General features: G+C 48.0%; 1 protein-coding gene across 1 annotated transcript in view; it reads right to left on the bottom strand.

Moving 5' to 3' along the window:
* SH2D5 (SH2 domain containing 5) overlaps positions 1–20,305 on the bottom strand; it is a 139,590-nt gene that overhangs the window by 24,961 nt on the left and 94,324 nt on the right. Inside the window, exons 6-8 of the mRNA XM_085608957.1 lie at positions 18,604–18,834; positions 15,639–15,810; positions 5,015–5,132 (exon numbers count right to left, since the gene is read on the bottom strand). Coding sequence (XP_085465083.1) covers positions 5,015–5,132; positions 15,639–15,810; positions 18,604–18,834 — 521 coding nt within the window. The remainder of the gene's footprint in view (positions 1–5,014; positions 5,133–15,638; positions 15,811–18,603; positions 18,835–20,305) is intronic.

A 20,305-nucleotide genomic window follows, 5' to 3' on the forward strand; every position in this document is an offset into this window, starting at 1 on the left:
CCCTAGGTGTGTTGTGCGCCCTTTTACGGGCTCTGGTAATGATCCTCTTAGGGTAAGCACGTTGTTCTAATTTCGTGCTCAACACCTCAGATTGATGTAGGTAATCTGATGTAGAGGAACAGTTTCTACGATATCTAAGAAACTGCCCCACTGGGAGGTTATCCCTCAGAGCTCTGGGATGGTACGACTGATAATGTAAAAGGGAGTTTTTATCAGTGGGCTTATGATGAACACTGGTAGTAAGTTTGTCATCCAACACAGTGATATCGAGATCAAGGTATGTAACCCCCTCCCTACTAAACTGCCAGGTGAATTTCAAGCAGGTGTCCAGAGAATTCAGCCATTCAAGGAACTCACACAGATGTTGTTGAGTGCCCCTCCAAATACATAGAACATCGTCTATATATCTCTTCCAGAGGCAAATGTGCCCCTGGAAGGGATTAGAGGGGTGGTCAAGGTAGTTTGCCTCGAATTGGCCGACGTAAATACACGCCAGGCTCGGCGCAAAGGTAGCGCCCATCGATGTCCCCGAGATCTGTAAGTACAGGGCATCCTTGTGACAGAAAAAATTACGAGTGAGAGCCAACTCCACACATTGCATGACAAAGGACTGGGGGGTGTCATAAAACCACTCCTGAGCTCCCAGGGCGCGAGCTGCTGCCACCAGCGTCGCGTCCTGGGGGATGCTAGTGTACAAGGACTCGATGTCAATAGTCACAAGTAACTGCTGGGATGAGTCAAAGGCCATATCATTAATGATGTTAAGAATATCGGTCGTATCCTGCACATAGGACCGTTGGGTGATTACCGATTCCCTGAGGAAGAAGTCGGAGAACTGGGAAAGTGGCTCCAACACCGAGCCAATGCCCGATACAATGGGGCGGCCTGGGGGTGGGCGCTGGGCCTTATGAATCTTCGGCAGAATATAAAATGCCGGTGTCCTAGGATTGAGGTTAACGAGGAACTCCGCCTCTTTTGCAGTGATCCACTTCTTCTCTCGCGCCTGTGCCACAATGATGGTAATCTGATGCAGCAATTCAGCCGTGGGATCACGTGCCAGAGGACGGTAGTTCCTCCTGTCACTCAACAACCTCAGAACTTCCGCCTCATAGTCGCAGGTATTCATAAGGACCACAGCGCCCCCTTTATCAGCAGATTTGATAGTGAGTGCGGTATTATCTTGTAAGGATTTGACCGCAACCCAATCCAACCTACTCATGTTGTTATAGGTGTTGGCCTGTACTGATTCCTCTAAAAGTCTGATCTCGTTCAGGACCTTGTTCTCAAACACTACCACCTCAGGACCCACAGAAGATGCTGGGGGACAAAACTGGGAAGGACGATGCAAGTCCGTGGAAAAGACTGAGGTGGGGATCTGATATTCTTAACATCATTAATGATATGGCCTTTGACTCATCCCAGCAGTTACTTGTGACTATTGACATCGAGTCCTTGTACACTAGCATCCCCCAGGACGCGACGCTGGTGGCAGCAGCTCGCGCCCTGGGAGCTCAGGAGTGGTTTTATGACACCCCCCAGTCCTTTGTCATGCAATGTGTGGAGTTGGCTCTCACTCGTAATTTTTTCTGTCACAAGGATGCCCTGTACTTACAGATCTCGGGGACATCGATGGGCGCTACCTTTGCGCCGAGCCTGGCGTGTATTTACGTCGGCCAATTCGAGGCAAACTACCTTGACCACCCCTCTAATCCCTTCCAGGGGCACATTTGCCTCTGGAAGAGATATATAGACGATGTTCTATGTATTTGGAGGGGCACTCAACAACATCTGTGTGAGTTCCTTGAATGGCTGAATTCTCTGGACACCTGCTTGAAATTCACCTGGCAGTTTAGTAGGGAGGGGGTTACATACCTTGATCTCGATATCACTGTGTTGGATGACAAACTTACTACCAGTGTTCATCATAAGCCCACTGATAAAAACTCCCTTTTACATTATCAGTCGTACCATCCCAGAGCTCTGAGGGATAACCTCCCAGTGGGGCAGTTTCTTAGATATCGTAGAAACTGTTCCTCTACATCAGATTACCTACATCAATCTGAGGTGTTGAGCACGAAATTAGAACAACGTGCTTACCCTAAGAGGATCATTACCAGAGCCCGTAAAAGGGCGCACAACACACCTAGGGAGGCCCTGCTGGAGAGGAACAAAAAGGAATCCAAGGAGAGTTTGCCAGTTGTCCTTACATTTGACCCGTTGTCTAATAAGATCAGACAAATAATCAGGCGACATTGGTCATTGTTATCTACCAGTGACTTTCAGATGCCTCAGCCTAGATTTGCATTTAAAAGGACCCAAAACCTGAAGGATAGACTGGTGCATACACGACCTGCCCATGCTCAGAAGAACATAAATCTACCTTCAGGTCACCATCCTTGTGGGAGCTGTTCAGTGTGCGAACTGACGGAAAAAACTACTGAGATCACACTAGGTAGCGGGAGGACCTGGTTTCTCCGTCAGTTCACCAACTGTAATACGTGCCATGTAATCTACAGGTTGACATGCCCTTGTGGACTACATTACATTGGGCTTACATCTAGAAAGGTCAAGGTACGCATTCAGGAGCATCTGAGCACCATTAGGGCTGGTAAGCTCACCACTCGACTAGTCCAACACTACAAAGAGCAGCGACACCAATTTAGATCTGTTAAGTGGGTTGTCCTGGAAAAGGTGTGGGGCGATCTGGGTGATATTGATAAGAGACTAGCTGTAAAGGAGGCCCGTTGGATTTTCACTGAGAAGGGGGACATCGTTGGCCTCAATGACCAGATCGAGTGGAATAAAGTAAGTAGATAGGTGGTTATTGATAGGCTGAGTATTTGAACAAATTATCAATACACTACCTCCACTTACCCCTGATGAAACCCTTCTTAACATCTGATATATAGTACAACTTTGATAAAGTGGTTCCGCATGTTCTGCAATGGGTTGGTCGAGATGTTCCAGCTCCGTAGGGCAAACACCAGATGACACATTGGCCATGGGTATAGTTCAATCATGGTGCCATTGGGTTGGGCGGTGTATGAAATAGGACGACGGTAACCAGATGCGTGTCTTGTTTCATCCTGGAGGTTGGCTATTAACTATCCTGATCGCCGTAATTGCGGACTTACGTCCCTGTTTTCCGATAGACCATCGCCCTTTGATAATGATGATTGACATATGGGTCGTGTGAGTGCAAGAAATTTGCCTACATACGGGCTGGGATTGCCTCATACGTGCCACCTATTGGGCCCGGCCTTATTTGTGGTGGACGTATGGTGTTTGGTTTTTTTAAAAAACAAGTGTTTTAACAAACAAGTGTTTTATGAACAGTTTGCATTAGTACCATTTTTTATTTAGAGTCAAAGGACCGAGTTCGGAGCTTGGTTCCTCTGTGTTGCAAGTCTTAGCTATGACCACTCCAAAATGGCCGCGGCATTTCTATATTGCAATTGACACACCCCCTCGACTCGCGTAATCACGCGAGATTTTGTCATAGCTTCTTGTTGAAATAGAATGCAGCCGCGCGTAGAGGTGTTCCAGTGCTGAGGTGACGCCTGGTTATACAAGAGATAGGGTAAGCCCGGGGACGGACGAGATACTGAACAAACGCCGCTCTCATTCCGGTTTTGGTTTGTGATTGTTTTGGTACGAAGAACGTGGGCTTTCGTTCTTTTGACACATTATCAAACTAGACGCTGGGGATTCCTGAAGGCAGTTGTGCTGTGAGTTCGATATCGGCACTAGGGCGTGCTCACGTGGTATAATATATTTAAAAGGGTCCTGTGCCTGTAAGAACTTTCGAATACACGAGGTGTTAGTTCACTGGAACATCGAGGCAGAGTGATTACACAGTGTGTCTTTTAAATTGAGTCATGTATAGATGATCTATACTTGTTCCCACAGGTGCAGGCACCAACGTTGGTCGTGCTTTGCTGAGCAGGACGGCGATAGTTTAAAATTTAGTACGCCCCTGCAACTGGTTGGTGGCTGGTACGTGGGCCCATAGCCAAAACCAGGTAATGAACCAAATGGTGTTACCATCCACCGCCGTTGTTTGGTTGTTAAACTCATCCCTCCCCGCTCTGACTATGCTGTTTGTTTGTCTGTGTGTGTCAGTCTTTTTTAGGGTGTGTGTCCTGAGAAGGTGATTCTTTGACCCCTTCTTGCCCTGATGAATTTGCCACAAACTATATTGGCAATGAAACATGTTGGCCGTCATTGTTAAGGTATGCAACATGCTGTGGTTTTTAACAGAGTGATAGACTCCTAACCAGAATAAAACAATCATTTGTGAGTCTAGACACTTTCACTATTTTTATATTTGTCGTTGTTTGCACAATTTATTTGTTTGTTGCGTTTCTCACATGACACTGTCTTGTGTTTTGTGTTTTCTATTGGACACCGTACACCCCCTTTTTTCTCGAGAGAGAGTGACCGATGATGAAAGAAACGTGGGCAAGCTGGTGAGAACCAACCAGTAGCTCCTCTGGTGGTGCGCACGTGAGGTACTCTCTCTCTCTCTACATATTTTCTCACCTCGTCACTATCTGAGGGTGTCTGTAGAGTGTATTTGTTTGTGGACTGACTACACACTCTCCTTTTCTGACTTTTCTATCTATTTTAATTGTTAAGTTTGTAGCATTCTGGATGGGTTGTCTCTAGATTTTATGAACGAGCATTGGAGGTCTGTGATTACGCACACTCCCTCCCACCCAGTCCAGAGTAACAAGAAAGTTTTCTGCTACAGTGTGCCAGTACTTTTTTGTTGGAACTATTGTTGATTGGAGGGCGTCCTGGCACTTGTTCCCTCTTTAGCTCCCTTGTTTGATTGAAAAAGCATAAAAACAGGGGTCAAGATCGACCTCAATCCCAAACCTATAGTCATTCTCCAACTTCCCAGGGATCGACTCCCCTACTTCCGATCTAAGTTTTGCCACATTACTGTAAAGGCCTCGCACGCCTGTGAACAAAACCTGGAACAAGGCGCTTTCATAGCTCTGAAACTAACCTGCGAATACCGGCAAATGACCAGACGACTTCGCTGAGTGCAGCCTCACTCTCTGGCAGGTGAGCCGTACTGCCGCAGCTGCAGGGTCCCATGGCAGGGGGAACCCAACTCGGTCGGTCTGCAGGTAAAAAACAGAAAGATCAAAACCAAACCAGAGCTTCAGGCATCATAACCAGGAACAAAAGCGAATTTAGTAACTCCCAAGGGGCGCTCTTTAAGTTTGACATCAGACACAATATTTTTATTTATTAGTATTTACTATGTTACTGTGGGAATGTTGTCTAACTCTGCACTATCAACGGTACCAAGTGTGGGGAGTCTGTGACAAAAAAACGTAATAGTGGACAGAGAGCAGTTATGCAGTGGGCCATGTGTCAAATGTTAAGTTATTTTTAGAAGAGGTGGGAGAGAGAGTGGTGTAGGGGAAAACTTCAAAGTGGGTTTCAGATAGAAAGGGCATTCTGTTGTGGTCATAGTCATAGCCTGATTTGGTTTGGATTTTTCTGACGGTATGTTGGACCTTAGATGATGAAAGGCTTCTGGCTTATATCAGGATTGCACAGATGATGCATTATTCACATGGTTTCTCTAGACTAGACAACAAATTAACTTGGTGGGGAAGAGTGCAGCTGAAGATGCAAGGTGCTCATCCACGCATACGGGGCTATGGAGGATGCCATGGAAAATAGAGTGAGAGACCCTTTGGGTGTTTCTACCGGGGCCCCTGGTGCAAGTGCATGGCATTGTGCCAACCTACCCAAGGAGACTCTCAAGCTTGTGCAGCTCTGTGGAGACAGGTTAAGTGCTAAGGTCACCGAAAAGAAGATGACCTTCCACAATTCACCCCGTCGGCCCAAGCACATGCCCAGATTTCAGCTGCCCCTACCAATGCTGTGATTCCCTCTTCCTCTGTCTGCACCTCCTGCACCACAGGAGCAAGGTAAACTAATGTCACATTCTCCAAGTCGTGAGAAATCCGGCCAGGCCTATGTGTTTAAAGGAACCGTGTTAGACCTGTCAGCCCTTTGGGTGGTCCCTCCTCATCATTATTTATTTTGTCCCACTTTTGCCTCAAACCCTGTTGGTATTTTTCCTTTTTGGGAACCACCAGATTTTTTTAGTGTGGCTGCAGATTCAGGGAGCCATTTTATCTACCCCTGAAACTTCTGTCTGAGGGCCTGGAGCACAAAATGGTGGCCACCTGTGACATCACCAGCATCCACTGGAACCTACCAGCACCTTCCAGAACATTCCAGAGCCCTGTGACAGTTGGAGGCGGTTTAGAATGTTGGGAAGCTAAGACAGAGAGTTGGCAGTTGGAGCTGGCAGTTGGCACCTGACTGGTGAAGAGTGAGCAGCAGAAACTTGAAGGAGGAAGGAGTGAAGCAGCAGGGGTGGAAACTTGTGCCTGGAGTGGGGTCCATAAACCCACCCTTGATACTAGTCCCTACTGACTGAGCCCAGCCTGGAGCCCTGTGTGGGAAGAAGCAAGAAAAACCATCCTAAGGACCTGGACAGCAGGAACAGGCCTTAGAAACAGAGAACAGCAAGATCCTGACCTGGAAACTGGTTTCCCTGGAGTCCGACGTCGAGTAGCCTGAGACCTGGAGCCCGAGGTAGAGAACCGGCGCCGACTGGAAAGCGGACGTCGTACCCGGAGCCGCCAGAGGTCGAGAGAGGGCGCCGTCAGAGGTCGTGAGGAGTACCAGAGGTCGAGGAGGAAGTCACCCGAGGTCGAGTGAGCGGCGTCTACAGGGGAGTGAAGTCCGCCCTCCGGAGTCGCCGGAGACCGAGGTGAAGCGTGCCGGAGGTCGGGAGTGGAGATCGCCCGCCTAAGGCCCTGTGGAGACCTGAGAGACTGCTCTAAGGGGCTAGGGAGGTGCTGGAACCAACCTGACTGTGCCAGGGGATGAGCTGAGACTAATTTAGAGGGGTTGTGTGGAGTGAGAGAGCCAGGTCTCTGGTATTCCCCCCTTGATCTACCTCAGTTTAGGCCTCAGCCTTGTCCAAGCCAGGGAGTAGACACCCTCAAGCCTTCCACATCCCCACAAGCTGTGCCTGGGCCAAATCAGCCCTTAGGAATTCAAATGTGATCTGATTCTATGAGTGTCACTGTCAGCTTTTAATTATTTATTAGGGGCACTGTATTTATTGTATTTAACCTATTTATTGCTTCACTGTATTTATTGGTCCACAGTATTTATTGATGCACAATATTTATTGGTTTACAGTATTTATTGCCTCAGAATATTTAATTGCCTGTATGTATTGCACTTATATTTATGCCTTCATTATTTATGATCACCCCTATTTATTGAATCATTAAGCCAGTATTTATTTGACCTGCACTATTTAAAAAGTTTGTATATTGTGATTGTGTTATTATTTATCTAATCAGCAACTAAGAGAAAAAGAAGATAAAGAAAGATATTTTCATAATTTTTACGGTGTAGAGTCGTTTTTGGAACGGATGCACGCATGGTTATTGTTTGGGTATGTCGTATGCTTAGCACGGAGCCTGATTCCTGACCACTCGAGCCAAGCTACCACAGTGTGTCTGGGAGAACACCACCACCCTTCCGGTGGGAGTGTGTTTTTCTAACATAATTGGTGGCAGCGGTGGGATAGAGCTGTGCCTACGTATACTCAACAATAACTGTGGGTAGTCCATAGGCCTACACCGGGAGTTTTCTCAAAGCGGCCTTCCTAATTGTGGGTTTTTGTTTTTTCCAAATTTACTCTGGTGGTGGGAGGAGGTATTATATAAGGTACCCCCCTGCATTGTTACTGCAAATAACTGTCCTCTGACCTGAGTGGGCAAGATGGAGTTTGTACTGGAGAATTTAGAAACGTACACTGTGGCCCAACTCAGGGAGTTTTGCCAGCGGGAGGGGGTGTATTGTCCCCCAGGAGCAAAGAAGGGTGCACTCCAAACCAGCTTAAGGGCTTGGGGGGAGGCACGCCGAGAAAGCAAGGCTGAGGAGGAGGACAGGGATAGAGAGCCCGACAGTGAGGGAGCTGGTCTGTACCAACCTGAGGTGGGGAACCTGTCAGCGGGGCCCAGGACACTTTCCAGGAAGGGCAGCAGTGCCTCTAGCGGTGGCTTGTCTGAAGTGGAGTTAACAGATCGGAGGGAGAAAAGACAGCTCACATGGGACTTAGCAAGGCTGGAGAAGGAGAAGGAGGAACAGAGGATGGCTCATGAGATAAGGCTGAAAGAAATAGATCTTCAGATCCTGAGAATCGGGGCACACCCTGTACCTAACGGTGGCAGCGAAGAACGAGAGTACACCAGGGAACCCAAACCCTACCTGCCAAAGGACATAGTAGCTAGCTATGGGGCGGGTGACGATATCGCCAAGTGGCTAGCGGCCTATGAGGTCTCGTTGAGGGCCCATGGGGTTCCAGAGAAGTACTGGGGAGCGGGATTGTACAAGTACATGCCTCCAGCTGGTAGGGATGCTTTATTGGCCCTCGAGGAGGATGAGCAGACCCACTACCCCACCATGAAAGTGGCGCTCATAAGAAAGTTTGGACTAACACCCGAAAAGTACAGACAGAAGTTCAGGGGTAGTCACAAACTGGGCACACAGAATTGGGTGGACTTCCTGGACTATGCAAAGAAGGCACTAGAGGGTTGGATTCAGGGCAGTGAAGTGAGGAACTACGAGGGGTTGTTTGATCTAGTACTGAAGGAACACCTGCTCGAGAAATGTTTCCCTGAACTGCGGCAACACCTGGTGGATAGCAAGCTGACCAGTCCCCGGAAGCTTGCTGAGGAGGCGGACATTTGGGCTAGTACCCGGGTGTCCACAAGGGGGACTGGAGGGGATACTCAAAAGGCCGGACAGGGCGCCCCCCAGAAGAAAGAGGGAGGGTAAAAGAAAAAGGAGTTCTCCAAAGGCCCCCAAAATAACTTCCAAGGAAAGGGAACAGGATTCACCCCTAGGGCTAACCCACCCAGAAACCCTAATCCTGGCCAGAGTCAGCAGCCAAGGGTTGTCCATTGCTACGAGTGCGGTGGCGTTGGACACTATAAAGGAGATCCGAAGTGCCTGAAACGACCACCCCCTCCCATTGGAGGAAAGACCCCCGGAGTAGCTAGTGTAGTGCTCGGGGAGGAGATGCCCTTAACTAAGGGAAGGGAGTGGGCGGGTGTCACTTTAGTGTCCGTGGGAGAACGGGAGATGGTTCCCAAGATCCAGGTGCCCGCAAATACCGCAAAGTATGGGCAGTGGGTCACCATCAACGGCCAAAGAGGGGAGGCTCTGAGAGACACAGGAGCCAGTATGACTATGGTGCGTAGCCAACTGGTGTCTCCAGAGCAGGTAATTCCCGATGTACTCCACCCAGCCGCGATGGCTGACGGCAGAACAGGCCACTATCCAGTGGCCGAGGTTCCCTTTGAATGGGGGGGGGTTGCAGGTTCACTTCGAGTTGCCGTAAGCCCTGCCGTGCCAGTCGATTGTCTGCTGGGGAATGACATGGAGCACAACGCTTGGAAGGAGGTGGAATACCGGACTCACACTGAGATGCTGGGTACACCTGACTGGGCCTGTGTTAGCACAAGGTCCGCGACTACCCGAAGAGGGAGTTCATTTCGGCTGGAGCCTGGAACAAAGGCCCAGCCAGCTGCCAGTCAAGGGAAGAACCGAGGACAGGAGGAGCCTGCCTCGGCGTCCCCACCCCGTAGGACGGATAGGCCACCGGAGTTGGTGGACCAGGAGTCTGCGGTGGGGGACGTTACCAACCTGGAGGACCTACCCATCCCGGCCGAGTGGCACCTGGAGGGAGGCCCGTCCAGGGAGGAATTCTGCCAGGGCCAGAGGGAGTGCCCTACCCTTGAGGGGCTGAGGCGACAGGCCGAAGCCCAGGCAGCAGGGAACGTTGAAGGGAACTACAGTGTTTACTGGGAGGATGGCCTCCTCTACAGTGAACCCAAGGCACCCCTACATGGATCGTCACGAGCCTTGGTAGTTCCTCAACGTTATCGAGCCTTCCTTCTGGAGTTGGCTCACGAGATACCATTGGCAGGACACCTGGGGCAAGACAAGACCTTCGCCCGTCTTGTCCCACACTTTTATTGGCCTCAGATGAAAGTGTCGTCCGATACCTACTGCCGGACATGTGTGTCTTGCCAAGCCAGTGGGAAAACAGGGGTGAAGCTGAAAGCTCCCCTGGAACCACTTCCTGTCGTTAGCACCCCCTTTGAAAGGGTGGGCATCGACATTGTGGGTCCGTTAGATCCACCGACTACAGCTGGTCACAGGTTTATCCTGGTTCTGGTGGATCATGCCACACGGTACCCAGAGGCAATACCTCTGAGGACCATAACAGCACCTGTTGTGGCTAGGGCCCTGATGGGAATCTTTACCCGAGTGGGTTTTCCCAAGGAAGTTGTGTCCGACAGGGGGACCAACTTCATGTCAGCGTACATGCGGGCCATGTGGAAGGAGTGTGGAGTGACATACCGGTTCACCACTCCTTACCACCCCCAGACAAATGGTCTGGTGGAGAGGTTTAACAAAACCTTGAAGGGCATGATCAGAAGTCTGCCTGGAAGCCTGCGGAGGAAATGGGACGTCCTCCTACCCTGTTTACTTTTTTCCTACAGGGAAGTGCCACAGAAGGGAGTGGGCTTCAGCCCCTTCGAGCTTCTGTATGGGCACCCTGTACGTGGACCTCTCAACCTGGTGAGAGACGGATGGGAAAGAACTCCCAGAAAGCTTCCCCAGGATGTGGTGAGCTACATGCTGGCCTTCCGGAGCCAAATGGCCAAGTTGTGGAAGCAAGCTTCTGACAACTTGGAAGCCAGCCAAGCAGTGATGAAGGCGTGGTATGACCACAATGCTCACCCGGTGGAGTTGGAGCCTGGCCAGAAGGTGTGGGTGATCGAACCAGGAGAGCTTAGTGCCCTCCAGGATCGCTGCTCAGGACCCTTTGAGGTGTTGGAGAAGAAGGGTAAGGCTACCTACTTGGTGGACCTGAAGACCCCTCGTCAGCCCCTGCGGGTGCTGCATGCCAACCGCCTCAAACCCCACCACGAGAGGCCCGAAGTCATCTTGATGATGGTGACTGACGGAGGAGAGGACGTGGAAAGCGAGCCTCTCCCTGATCTGTTTGCGTCTCAAGAGAAGGATGGGTCGGTGGAGGGAGTGATTCTCTCCCCATCTCTAACTCCTGAACAGCAGGAGGACTGTCGCCAGGTCCTGGGGCAGTACTCCTCGTTGTTCTCCCTTGTCCCGGGTAGGACTCACCTGTGCGTCCATGACGTGGACACAGGAGACAGCCCACCTGTGAAGTCCAAGATCTACCGGATGTCAGACAAGGTGAAGGCCAGCATTCATAGTGAAGTCACTAAGATGCTGGAGCTAGGAGTGATCGAACCTTCTAGCAGCCCCTGGTCCAGTCCGGTGGTGTTAGTACCAAAAGCTGCACCACCGGGTGCCCAACCAGAACTGAGGTTCTGTGTGGACTATCGGGGACTGAATTCAGTGACCAAAACTGATGCTCATCCGATCCCTAGGGCGGATGAATTGATTGACCGGCTGGGAGCTGCCCAATATCTAAGTACCTTTGACCTTACTTCTGGGTACTGGCAGATCTCTTTGACTGATGGAGCAAGGGAAAGGTCAGCCTTCTCCACGCCCAATGGCCACTACCAGTTCTGTGTGATGCCCTTTGGGCTCAAGAACGCACCTGCCACGTTTCAGCGCCTGGTAAACCAGATCCTCACCGGAATGGAGAGTTTCTCTGCTGCTTATCTGGATGACATAGCCGTCTTCAGTAACAGCTGGGAGGATCACTTGCGTCACCTGCAAGCTGTTCTCCAGGCCCTGAGACAAGCTGGATTGACGATCAAGGCCAGCAAGTGCCAGATCGGGCAGGGGTCGGTAGTGTACCTTGGACACTTGGTGGGTAGGGGAGCGGTGCAACCCCTCCAGGCGAAGATCGAGGCCATCATGGCCTGGGAACCCCCCAAGACACAGACTGAGGTCCGAGCATTTTTGGGCCTCACGGGATACTACCGCCGCTTCGTGAAGGGGTACGGTACCATCGTAGCCCCCCTCACGGAGCTCACGTCCAAGAAACAACCTCGACGGGTAGTCTGGACGGAGGCTTGTCAGCAAGCCTTTGTGAGATTGAAGAAAGCCATGTGCGAGGCCCCGGTCTTAAGGGCCCCAGACTTTTCCAAGGAGTTCATTGTCCAGACAGATGCATCAGAACATGGCATTGGGGCAGTGTTATCGCAACTCAACGAAGAGGGTCTGGATCAACCCGTGGTCTTCCTATCCCGGAGACTACTCCCCAGGGAACAGAAGTGGAGTGCAATTGAGCGTGAAGCCTTTGCAGTGGTATGGGCTCTGAAGAAGTTGCGGCCATACCTGTTTGGCTCGCACTTCCTAGTTCAGACCGACCACCGACCCCTTCGTTGGCTGATGCAGATGAAGGGGGAGAATCCCAAGTTGTTGAGGTGGTCTATTTCCCTACAGGGAATGGACTTTCAGGTGGAACATCGGCCTGGAGTGGACCACGCCAATGCAGACGGTCTCTCAAGGTATTTCCGCCTTAGTGATGAGAACTCCCAAGGGGTTGGGTAGCTCTCCCCACTTTCAGCTGGGGGGGACGCGTGTTAGACCTGTCAGCCCTTTGGGTGGTCCCTCCTCATCATTATTTATTTTGTCCCACTTTTGCCTCAAACCCTGTTGGTATTTTTCCTTTTTGGGAACCACCAGATTTTTTTAGTGTGGCTGCAGATTCAGGGAGCCATTTTATCTACCCCTGAAACTTCTGTCTGAGGGCCTGGAGCACAAAATGGTGGCCACCTGTGACATCACCAGCATCCACTGGAACCTACCAGCACCTTCCAGAACATTCCAGAGCCCTGTGACAGTTGGAGGCGGTTTAGAATGTTGGGAAGCTAAGACAGAGAGTTGGCAGTTGGAGCTGGCAGTTGGCACCTGACTGGTGAAGAGTGAGCAGCAGAAACTTGAAGGAGGAAGGAGTGAAGCAGCAGGGGTGGAAACTTGTGCCTGGAGTGGGGTCCATAAACCCACCCTTGATACTAGTCCCTTCTGACTGAGCCCAGCCTGGAGCCCTGTGTGGGAAGAAGCAAGAAAAACCATCCTAAGGACCTGGACAGCAGGAACAGGCCTTAGAAACAGAGAACAGCAAGATCCTGACCTGGAAACTGGTTTCCCTGGAGTCCGACGTCGAGTAGCCTGAGACCTGGAGCCCGAGGTAGAGAAGCGGCGCCGACTGGAAAGCGGACGTCGTACCCGGAGCCGCCAGAGGTCGAGAGAGGGCGCCGTCAGAGGTCGTGAGGAGTACCAGAGGTCGAGGAGGAAGTCACCCGAGGTCGAGTGAGCGGCGTCTACGGGGGAGTGAAGTCCGCCCTCCGGAGTCGCCGGAGACCGAGGTGAAGCGTGCCGGAGGTCGGGAGTGGAGATCGCACTCCGGAGTCGCCGGAACCTGAGAGAAGCGTGCCGGAGGTCGGGAGTGGAGATCGCACTCCGGAGTCGCCGGAACCTGAGGAGAGGAGCATCGGAGGTCGGGAGTGGGGATCGCACTCTGGAGCCGCCGGAAGTCGACATCGAGTCAAGGCCGGCCGACGTCATCGAAGTTGAGGTCTCCATCGGACCGGAGCCGCCCGAAGTCGACATCGAGTAAAGACTGCCCGACGCCATCGAATCGGAGGTCGAGATCGAACCGAGGCCGCCGACATCGAAACCGGAACCGCCTACCGGCGTCGTCAAGAACTGACATTGCGCCGAGGCCGCCGACATCGTATCGGAACCGCCTCACGGCGTCGACACGACTCCAGCGGCGTCGGAGCATCAGAAAAAGGGCAGTAAGTGGAGTAGAGGGCGCCTAAGGCCCTGTGGAGACCTGAGAGACTGCTCTAAGGGGCTAGGGAGGTGCTAGAACCAACCTGACTATGCCAGGGGGTGAGCTGAGACTAATTTAGAGGGGTTGTGTGGAGTGAGAGAGCCAGGTCTCTGGTATTCCCCCCTTGATCTACCTCAGTTTAGGCCTCAGCCTTGTCCAAGCCAGGGAGTAGACACCCTCAAGCCTTCCACATCCCCACAAGCTGTGCCTGGGCCAAATCAGCCCTTAGGAATTCAAATGTGATCTGATTCTATGAGTGTCACTGTCAGCTTTTAATTATTTATTAGGGGCACTGTATTTATTGTATTTAACCTATTTATTGCTTCACTGTATTTATTGGTCCACAGTATTTATTGATGCACAATATTTATTGGTTTACAGTATTTATTGCCTCAGAATATTTAATTGCCTGTATGTATTGCACTTATATTTATGCCTTCATTATTTATGATCACCCCTATTTATTGAATCATTAAGCCAGTATTTATTTGACCTGCACTATTTAAAAAGTTTGTATATTGTGATTGTGTTATTATTTATCTAATCAGCAACTAAGAGAAAAAGAAGATAAAGAAAGATATTTTCATAATTTTTACGGTGTAGAGTCGTTTTTGGAACGGATGCACGCATGGTTATTGTTTGGGTATGTCGTATGCTTAGCACGGAGCCTGATTCCTGACCACTCGAGCCAAGCTACCACAGTGTGTCTGGGAGAACACCACCACCCTTCCGGTGGGAGTGTGTTTTTCTAACAAACAGCATAAAGTGGACTCAGGGTTCAACTTATACAGAGACTAGAAAATGATCTGGTATATCTTTTGAATTGACCTGTGGGCAACACTACAAAGCTATCAGGTCTGATATCTATGCCTGTGACTCAGAGTTAGTGCTGCATGATCCACACCTCTTTTCTATGTAGCTTTATTCTACAGATGGTGTGTGTTCCTCAGAGGAACTGCATATCACAACCACAGATTGGGCCCCATAAACAAGGGAGTGTTTGGTGTGCATATCCTGTGTCTGTGGTCCTTGGGTGGTGTGGTATGTCACGCACCATCCAGTTCCTAGATATAAAAACAGTGGGTGGAGGCCCTTTGCATTGTCTGGATAATGGATACTGCCCATTAGAGCCCTGCACTGTACACGCTGATGCTCATGACCGATGGCTGTCTCTTGTTATGCCAGCATAGCTGCTCTTCTCTGGGTCCTATCTTGATGGGACAAAGAGCTACGAGTGACAACCTGCATTGTGACTGCATAGGAGGGGGGCGGAAGGCTAGATGTATTTGTAGAGTGATGACAGTGTCTGCTGAACTGAAGGAGCGATACATTATTCAAAATCAAAGACAAATGGTGCCAGTTCAGTAGCTAAAAGTTATTGTTCAGGAAGGGTAAAGGGGTAATTTATCTGGTAGCCATTTTCACTGCATCTCCCCTTCTTGCCCCACCTCTGGCATGCCTTTTGTGAAGGAACAAATGTGGTGGAAACAACTGAGTTAAGGTTGTAGTGATCGTTTAACAATCAATAGACTTATGCAGAAAAAACTCTGCATTGTAGTAAAGTGTGGTGATGGTCGTCTCCATAGCAGGAGGAGTGGGGGAGAAGATTGGGCACAGTACCAGTGCATTGTTCACATCATTCTCCTGATGTTTTACAGTGTAAGGGTATAGTAAGAGCAGTGCATTGGGCCTAAAAGAACGCACAGGAGCATGGCAGGACTCTCAGTATACTTACGAACTTCTCCATCATACCGCTGTTGGCTTTCGAAGCTGTGACAATGATAAGCGCCTGAACGGAGAACCTTGCTACGGATTGCCTTTTTCCGCACCAAGGTGGGGGAGCCGAAAGGATTTTCTTGTGCAGAGTCACTGGTGCTTTTCCTGCTGTTTTCCTCTGGCTTTTCTTCCTAAAATGAAAACCACAAAAAGAAGCACTTGTTTTCTTGCTACTGGCTTGCCTCAGAAGGATGTTACCAATGCGGAAGAATATTAACAGCACATATAGCAGTGGGGTTGAGAAAGAGAAGCCTATGAACGGGCAAGCATCAAAATGTCACTTTTTACCCAACATCTTACTAGGGTAAGATTATCAATATAGGGCATGTACAAGCCCTTATCTTCATGATAATCGGCAAGGTCCCAAGCATTGCAATTTTCACAAGTGGTGTCTTTTATCACTTATCACTATCATGCATTAAATAACCGAATAGGCCTCCAGAAAAACACAACTGGTACTTCCAACACTGGTAGAGAAACTTTAATTTCCTTAACAGACCTTATGGTTCATGTGGATACCCCTTTTCTTTATCACCCCTTTCTGAGACTTAGGTTATAAACATGAGCATCATTGTAATGCGCTGTTTTACTCCCATTACAGCAAAGGTCTACTACAGCACACGGTGTACCACTGTGTGCACTGAAATCCTCAACCTTGACCTATGTGTTTAAACCCTGGTACACAAAAGTCTCTTGATGGAAGACATTAATGTATGCATTGATATTATCCTCTGACATGCACACTGTCAAAGCAAGAGTCTCCCTGCAAAAATATACGCTATGGGAAATTTATACCTAACACTGAGGATTAAACAGAGGCAGAGATTTAAGTTACCCTCCAAGTGGTGTTTTGCTCCACTGAGAACAAGAAGATTTCAGCTCCAGCTACCTGGGGTGATCAGCAGAAGTCTTTTCAGAGAGGCCCAGTACCGGGAATGTGTTAAAGCCACAGTCCACCATATCAAATTAATAAACAACTACAGTTAATTATGCTTGCCAGTAATCACAGTGTTTGAGGCTGTGTGAATATAAGGGAAAATCCGCCTCCTAAAGATTTTTGCTGAGTATAAATATCTCATGTGTCACCAACACAGAACTTGAAATACAATGTGAAGAAGGCCTTATGGAGATGAAAGCTGTATAACCTGCCCTGGAGAAGGTAATTCAGCTGAGGGAGAGTGGCAGCAAAGAGGCTCTAGACCATTTTGATAGTATGCCATAAAACATAAATTGTTAACAGCTATGGGGTTGAAAATCCCAGCACATTAGTTCTCTACTTCCCCCTCCTCATTTCAACTTTTCTGTCTCAGATTTTTTCCAGCACAGAAGAGTTGTCCCCTGACTCACAGATGTTTTTAGTACAGGTTGTGCCTAAGCAGAACTGCCCCAGCTAACATAAAGTATTCCTCTACCTCCCTGCACATGCTTGGGCTGCTCATTCCTTGCTTCTTTCGTGCTCAGCTCACTGTAGCCAACTGGTTGCGTGTCTTGTTCAGATTTACAAACCTTTAAAAAAAGAGGGTAGGGCTCTTTCAGCTCAACTCATAGAAACAAATCAGTTTGGCCAAGGTGACTGGTGGCCTGGCAGAAGTAACATCTGCACAAACGCAATGGTCAGGGGTCACTCCACTGCTTTCAATGTGACTAAAATGAATGCTCTACTTGCTTATCCCTATACTGCTGGGGTCAACAGCTGCCACTGTTTGAAAAAATATGCTTCCTCTATGCCTCTATTCAAACTCACCTTTGACTTCAAGCAGACGGTCTGTGAAAAGGCCTAGTGGAAGGACTAGACCAAGGACAAGAAACTTGGTACCCACCAAAGAGAGTTTGGACCAAACTCTAATGAGGACAACACCTGTGTTATTGTCACCTGACATGAAGAAAGTAAACTGCCCCATGTGTATAGCACTGCCCAATTCAGCTCCAGAACTGTGATCTGAACACTGCCATGTTCACTACTAAATCAAGCTCCTGTTTATCGTTCCTTACTCTCTTTCGTTTGCTTCCTCTCTTCTCAAGACCGGTGCTAGCTCTCTCTACAAGACTTTTTTTTCTCACTCCTTATTTGCCTTTGTCTCCATCTTCATTATTTTTGTGTGTATTTTAGAAACCTTTATGTAAGTTATTTTACCACATCTTTTTGTGTATCTTCCTCTACTCCTTCCTTTCCCTTGTATGTTTTCCTTATTGTAATCTCATCCCCTTGTTTTTTACTGCCGACTTCTTACTCATATTCCCCTCCCACCAGCAATAATCACCCACACAAACCCATGATTAGGCTTCTCAAGAAAGTAAACTACGTGGACTTCCGTAATCTATTCTACATGATCTGCAGACAGTCTCCTCCTAGGAAAAGGGGACTCCAAAGCTTTTCCTCTTTCACCAGCATTCAAACATTATTATATGTTGTTGTGTCCATGCAGATGATGCAGAAACAATCATACAGAAATATCTCCAACAATTTAACAACAACCTTCTAGTCCAATTCAACACAAGTAACAAAACCAGTTCAGATTTAGACTCTCTAAAACATGAATCAGTAAAACAAGCATTTAAAAGGACAGAAACAAAGCAATCTAACCAACTACTTAACACTAAATAGGGATGGAGCTTCGTTATCTGTCTAGATGTGTCACTTCGTAAATATGGCGCAACACTGCGCATTATTTACACTGCCGTTGCGTCACAAAAAGTGACGCAACGGCGGCGCAAAAGTGATACAGGTGCTCATAAATAAGGCCCTCTGTATATCTAATTTCAGACTCATCCATTCAAAATAGGTGGTAACCCTGGTGTACCTGCATAACTCCCTTTGGTGATATAAGCTACTGCAAAGTAATGTTTCCGACAGGGCTTCTGAAATGTTAAATGAGACTAAAGAAAAGAAATGTATGAGAGCAAACATAGGAGAGGCTTCTTACCTTGATCTCAAAGTGATTCACATCTCCTGTAAATGGGAGCCTGCGAAAGGAGATTAGTGCATTAACGGTTTGTGAGACCTTTTCTGGATCTAGAGACTCTCGAACAACTGTAGAAGCTTTCATGGACTCTACTTTGAACAGCTTCTTCAATGTTTTCTCCTGCTCCTCACGATGGATGGAGAGATAATGGAGCTGGAAGGTGCGGCACAGCAACAGGTTCAGGACTTCGACCTAAACAATGCAGAACAGAGATACTGTTTTAGTGGAAAAACAAGCATTGATGCAAACACAAATCAATTTGCGAAGGTCCAATACCCATGTAACAGAATTAACACTAATAAACTCTCATCAATACGATGTAGGAAGATAGAAACTCTTTGACAGTCAATAATGTAATTCTAATGCAATAAAAAATGTAGGAGCCAACCATTCAAAGGCAAATCATGTATTGGATATTTGTTCGAACCTAACAAACCATCACTCTGGATAAGGATCACTTCCCAGCTAATCAACTCTGCAAATGCATCCAACGAGTCATATACTACACTGCTGCTAAACCTGATGCTAAACCAACCAATGAACTACTCAGACACTGATTCCTGTAAACATAAATCACTTAGACAAAATTCATACACTCCTATCAACCTAGAAATGCAGTATCTAACACAAAATACTTTGTTTGCTCCTATTTCATTCTTTTTCAGAGGAGTTGATTCAACTGCCTCTAAGCCTTCCCTGTGTGGTTTCCAGGTGTACAAACAGTTTACATCAATGGTACACAACCAAGTTCATTGTAGCTTGTTTATTTCAATATTTTTCAATTTGCTCAAAAAAAATGTGGTATCTTTTATGTAAGCCTCCATAGCTTGGACAATAGGTTGCGAGAATAGACTCAGATATTTGCCTAATGGCCCTTGTAAAGATACTCAAGCAGATACAATAAGTTGGAATTGCAGGTCATTTAGGTACTTATGATTTTTTTTCCAAAATATGATCCAGAATGTTTTGAAAGGCTCCAGTGTGACCATTGTGCAACCTCCTGTATACTTTGTTGTCACTTACATGTGCTGTGACTTTACTGTCATAGTCGTCTGTGTCCATCAATACCAAGCGCCTTCTGCAAAGTTAATTCCGTTCTCATAGCCAATGATTTTAACAAACCCCAATCTTTCTTAGTCACTATTTTAAAGCCTTTTTGAGGATAGTTTAGTCCTTTCAGATCATTACTGACTAGAATCTCAAAAGTATCTAGTAGTTTATGCAATGTCAGGGACATGAATGAGTTCTCTGGTTTGAGCTCTAAACACAAAGGCTCCTCGTTTGTTGATGATTGCTCCTGCACAGTTGAAAACAAATATTTCGAATGTACATTTCGCATGAACCTGAATTAAGCAATGTCTGTCTCCAGACGATTTCATTTTTCGTAGCAATACCTTTATTAAGCACATTGATTTGTTGGGAAAGCACATATTTACAGATTTTAATACTACGTTTTCGCACCGACGTGCAAGTTCCATTTCTCAATTTGTTTCTCTATTCCTTTTTCCTTTGCCCATTCTGTTTATTTGTTGTAAGATGGCTCCAGTATTTTGTTGTCAGATGAACTGCTTTGGTTGATAGAAATTTTGGCTTAACAATGCCTGTGTTCTCTATTCTGTCTTAAATCGACTCCATCGTGTTAGATGATGCTGATGTTAGTTGT

This window comes from Triturus cristatus, chromosome 1_2 (genome assembly GCF_964204655.1).
Source record: "Triturus cristatus chromosome 1_2, aTriCri1.1, whole genome shotgun sequence".
Classification (NCBI taxonomy): Eukaryota; Metazoa; Chordata; class Amphibia; order Caudata; family Salamandridae; genus Triturus; species Triturus cristatus.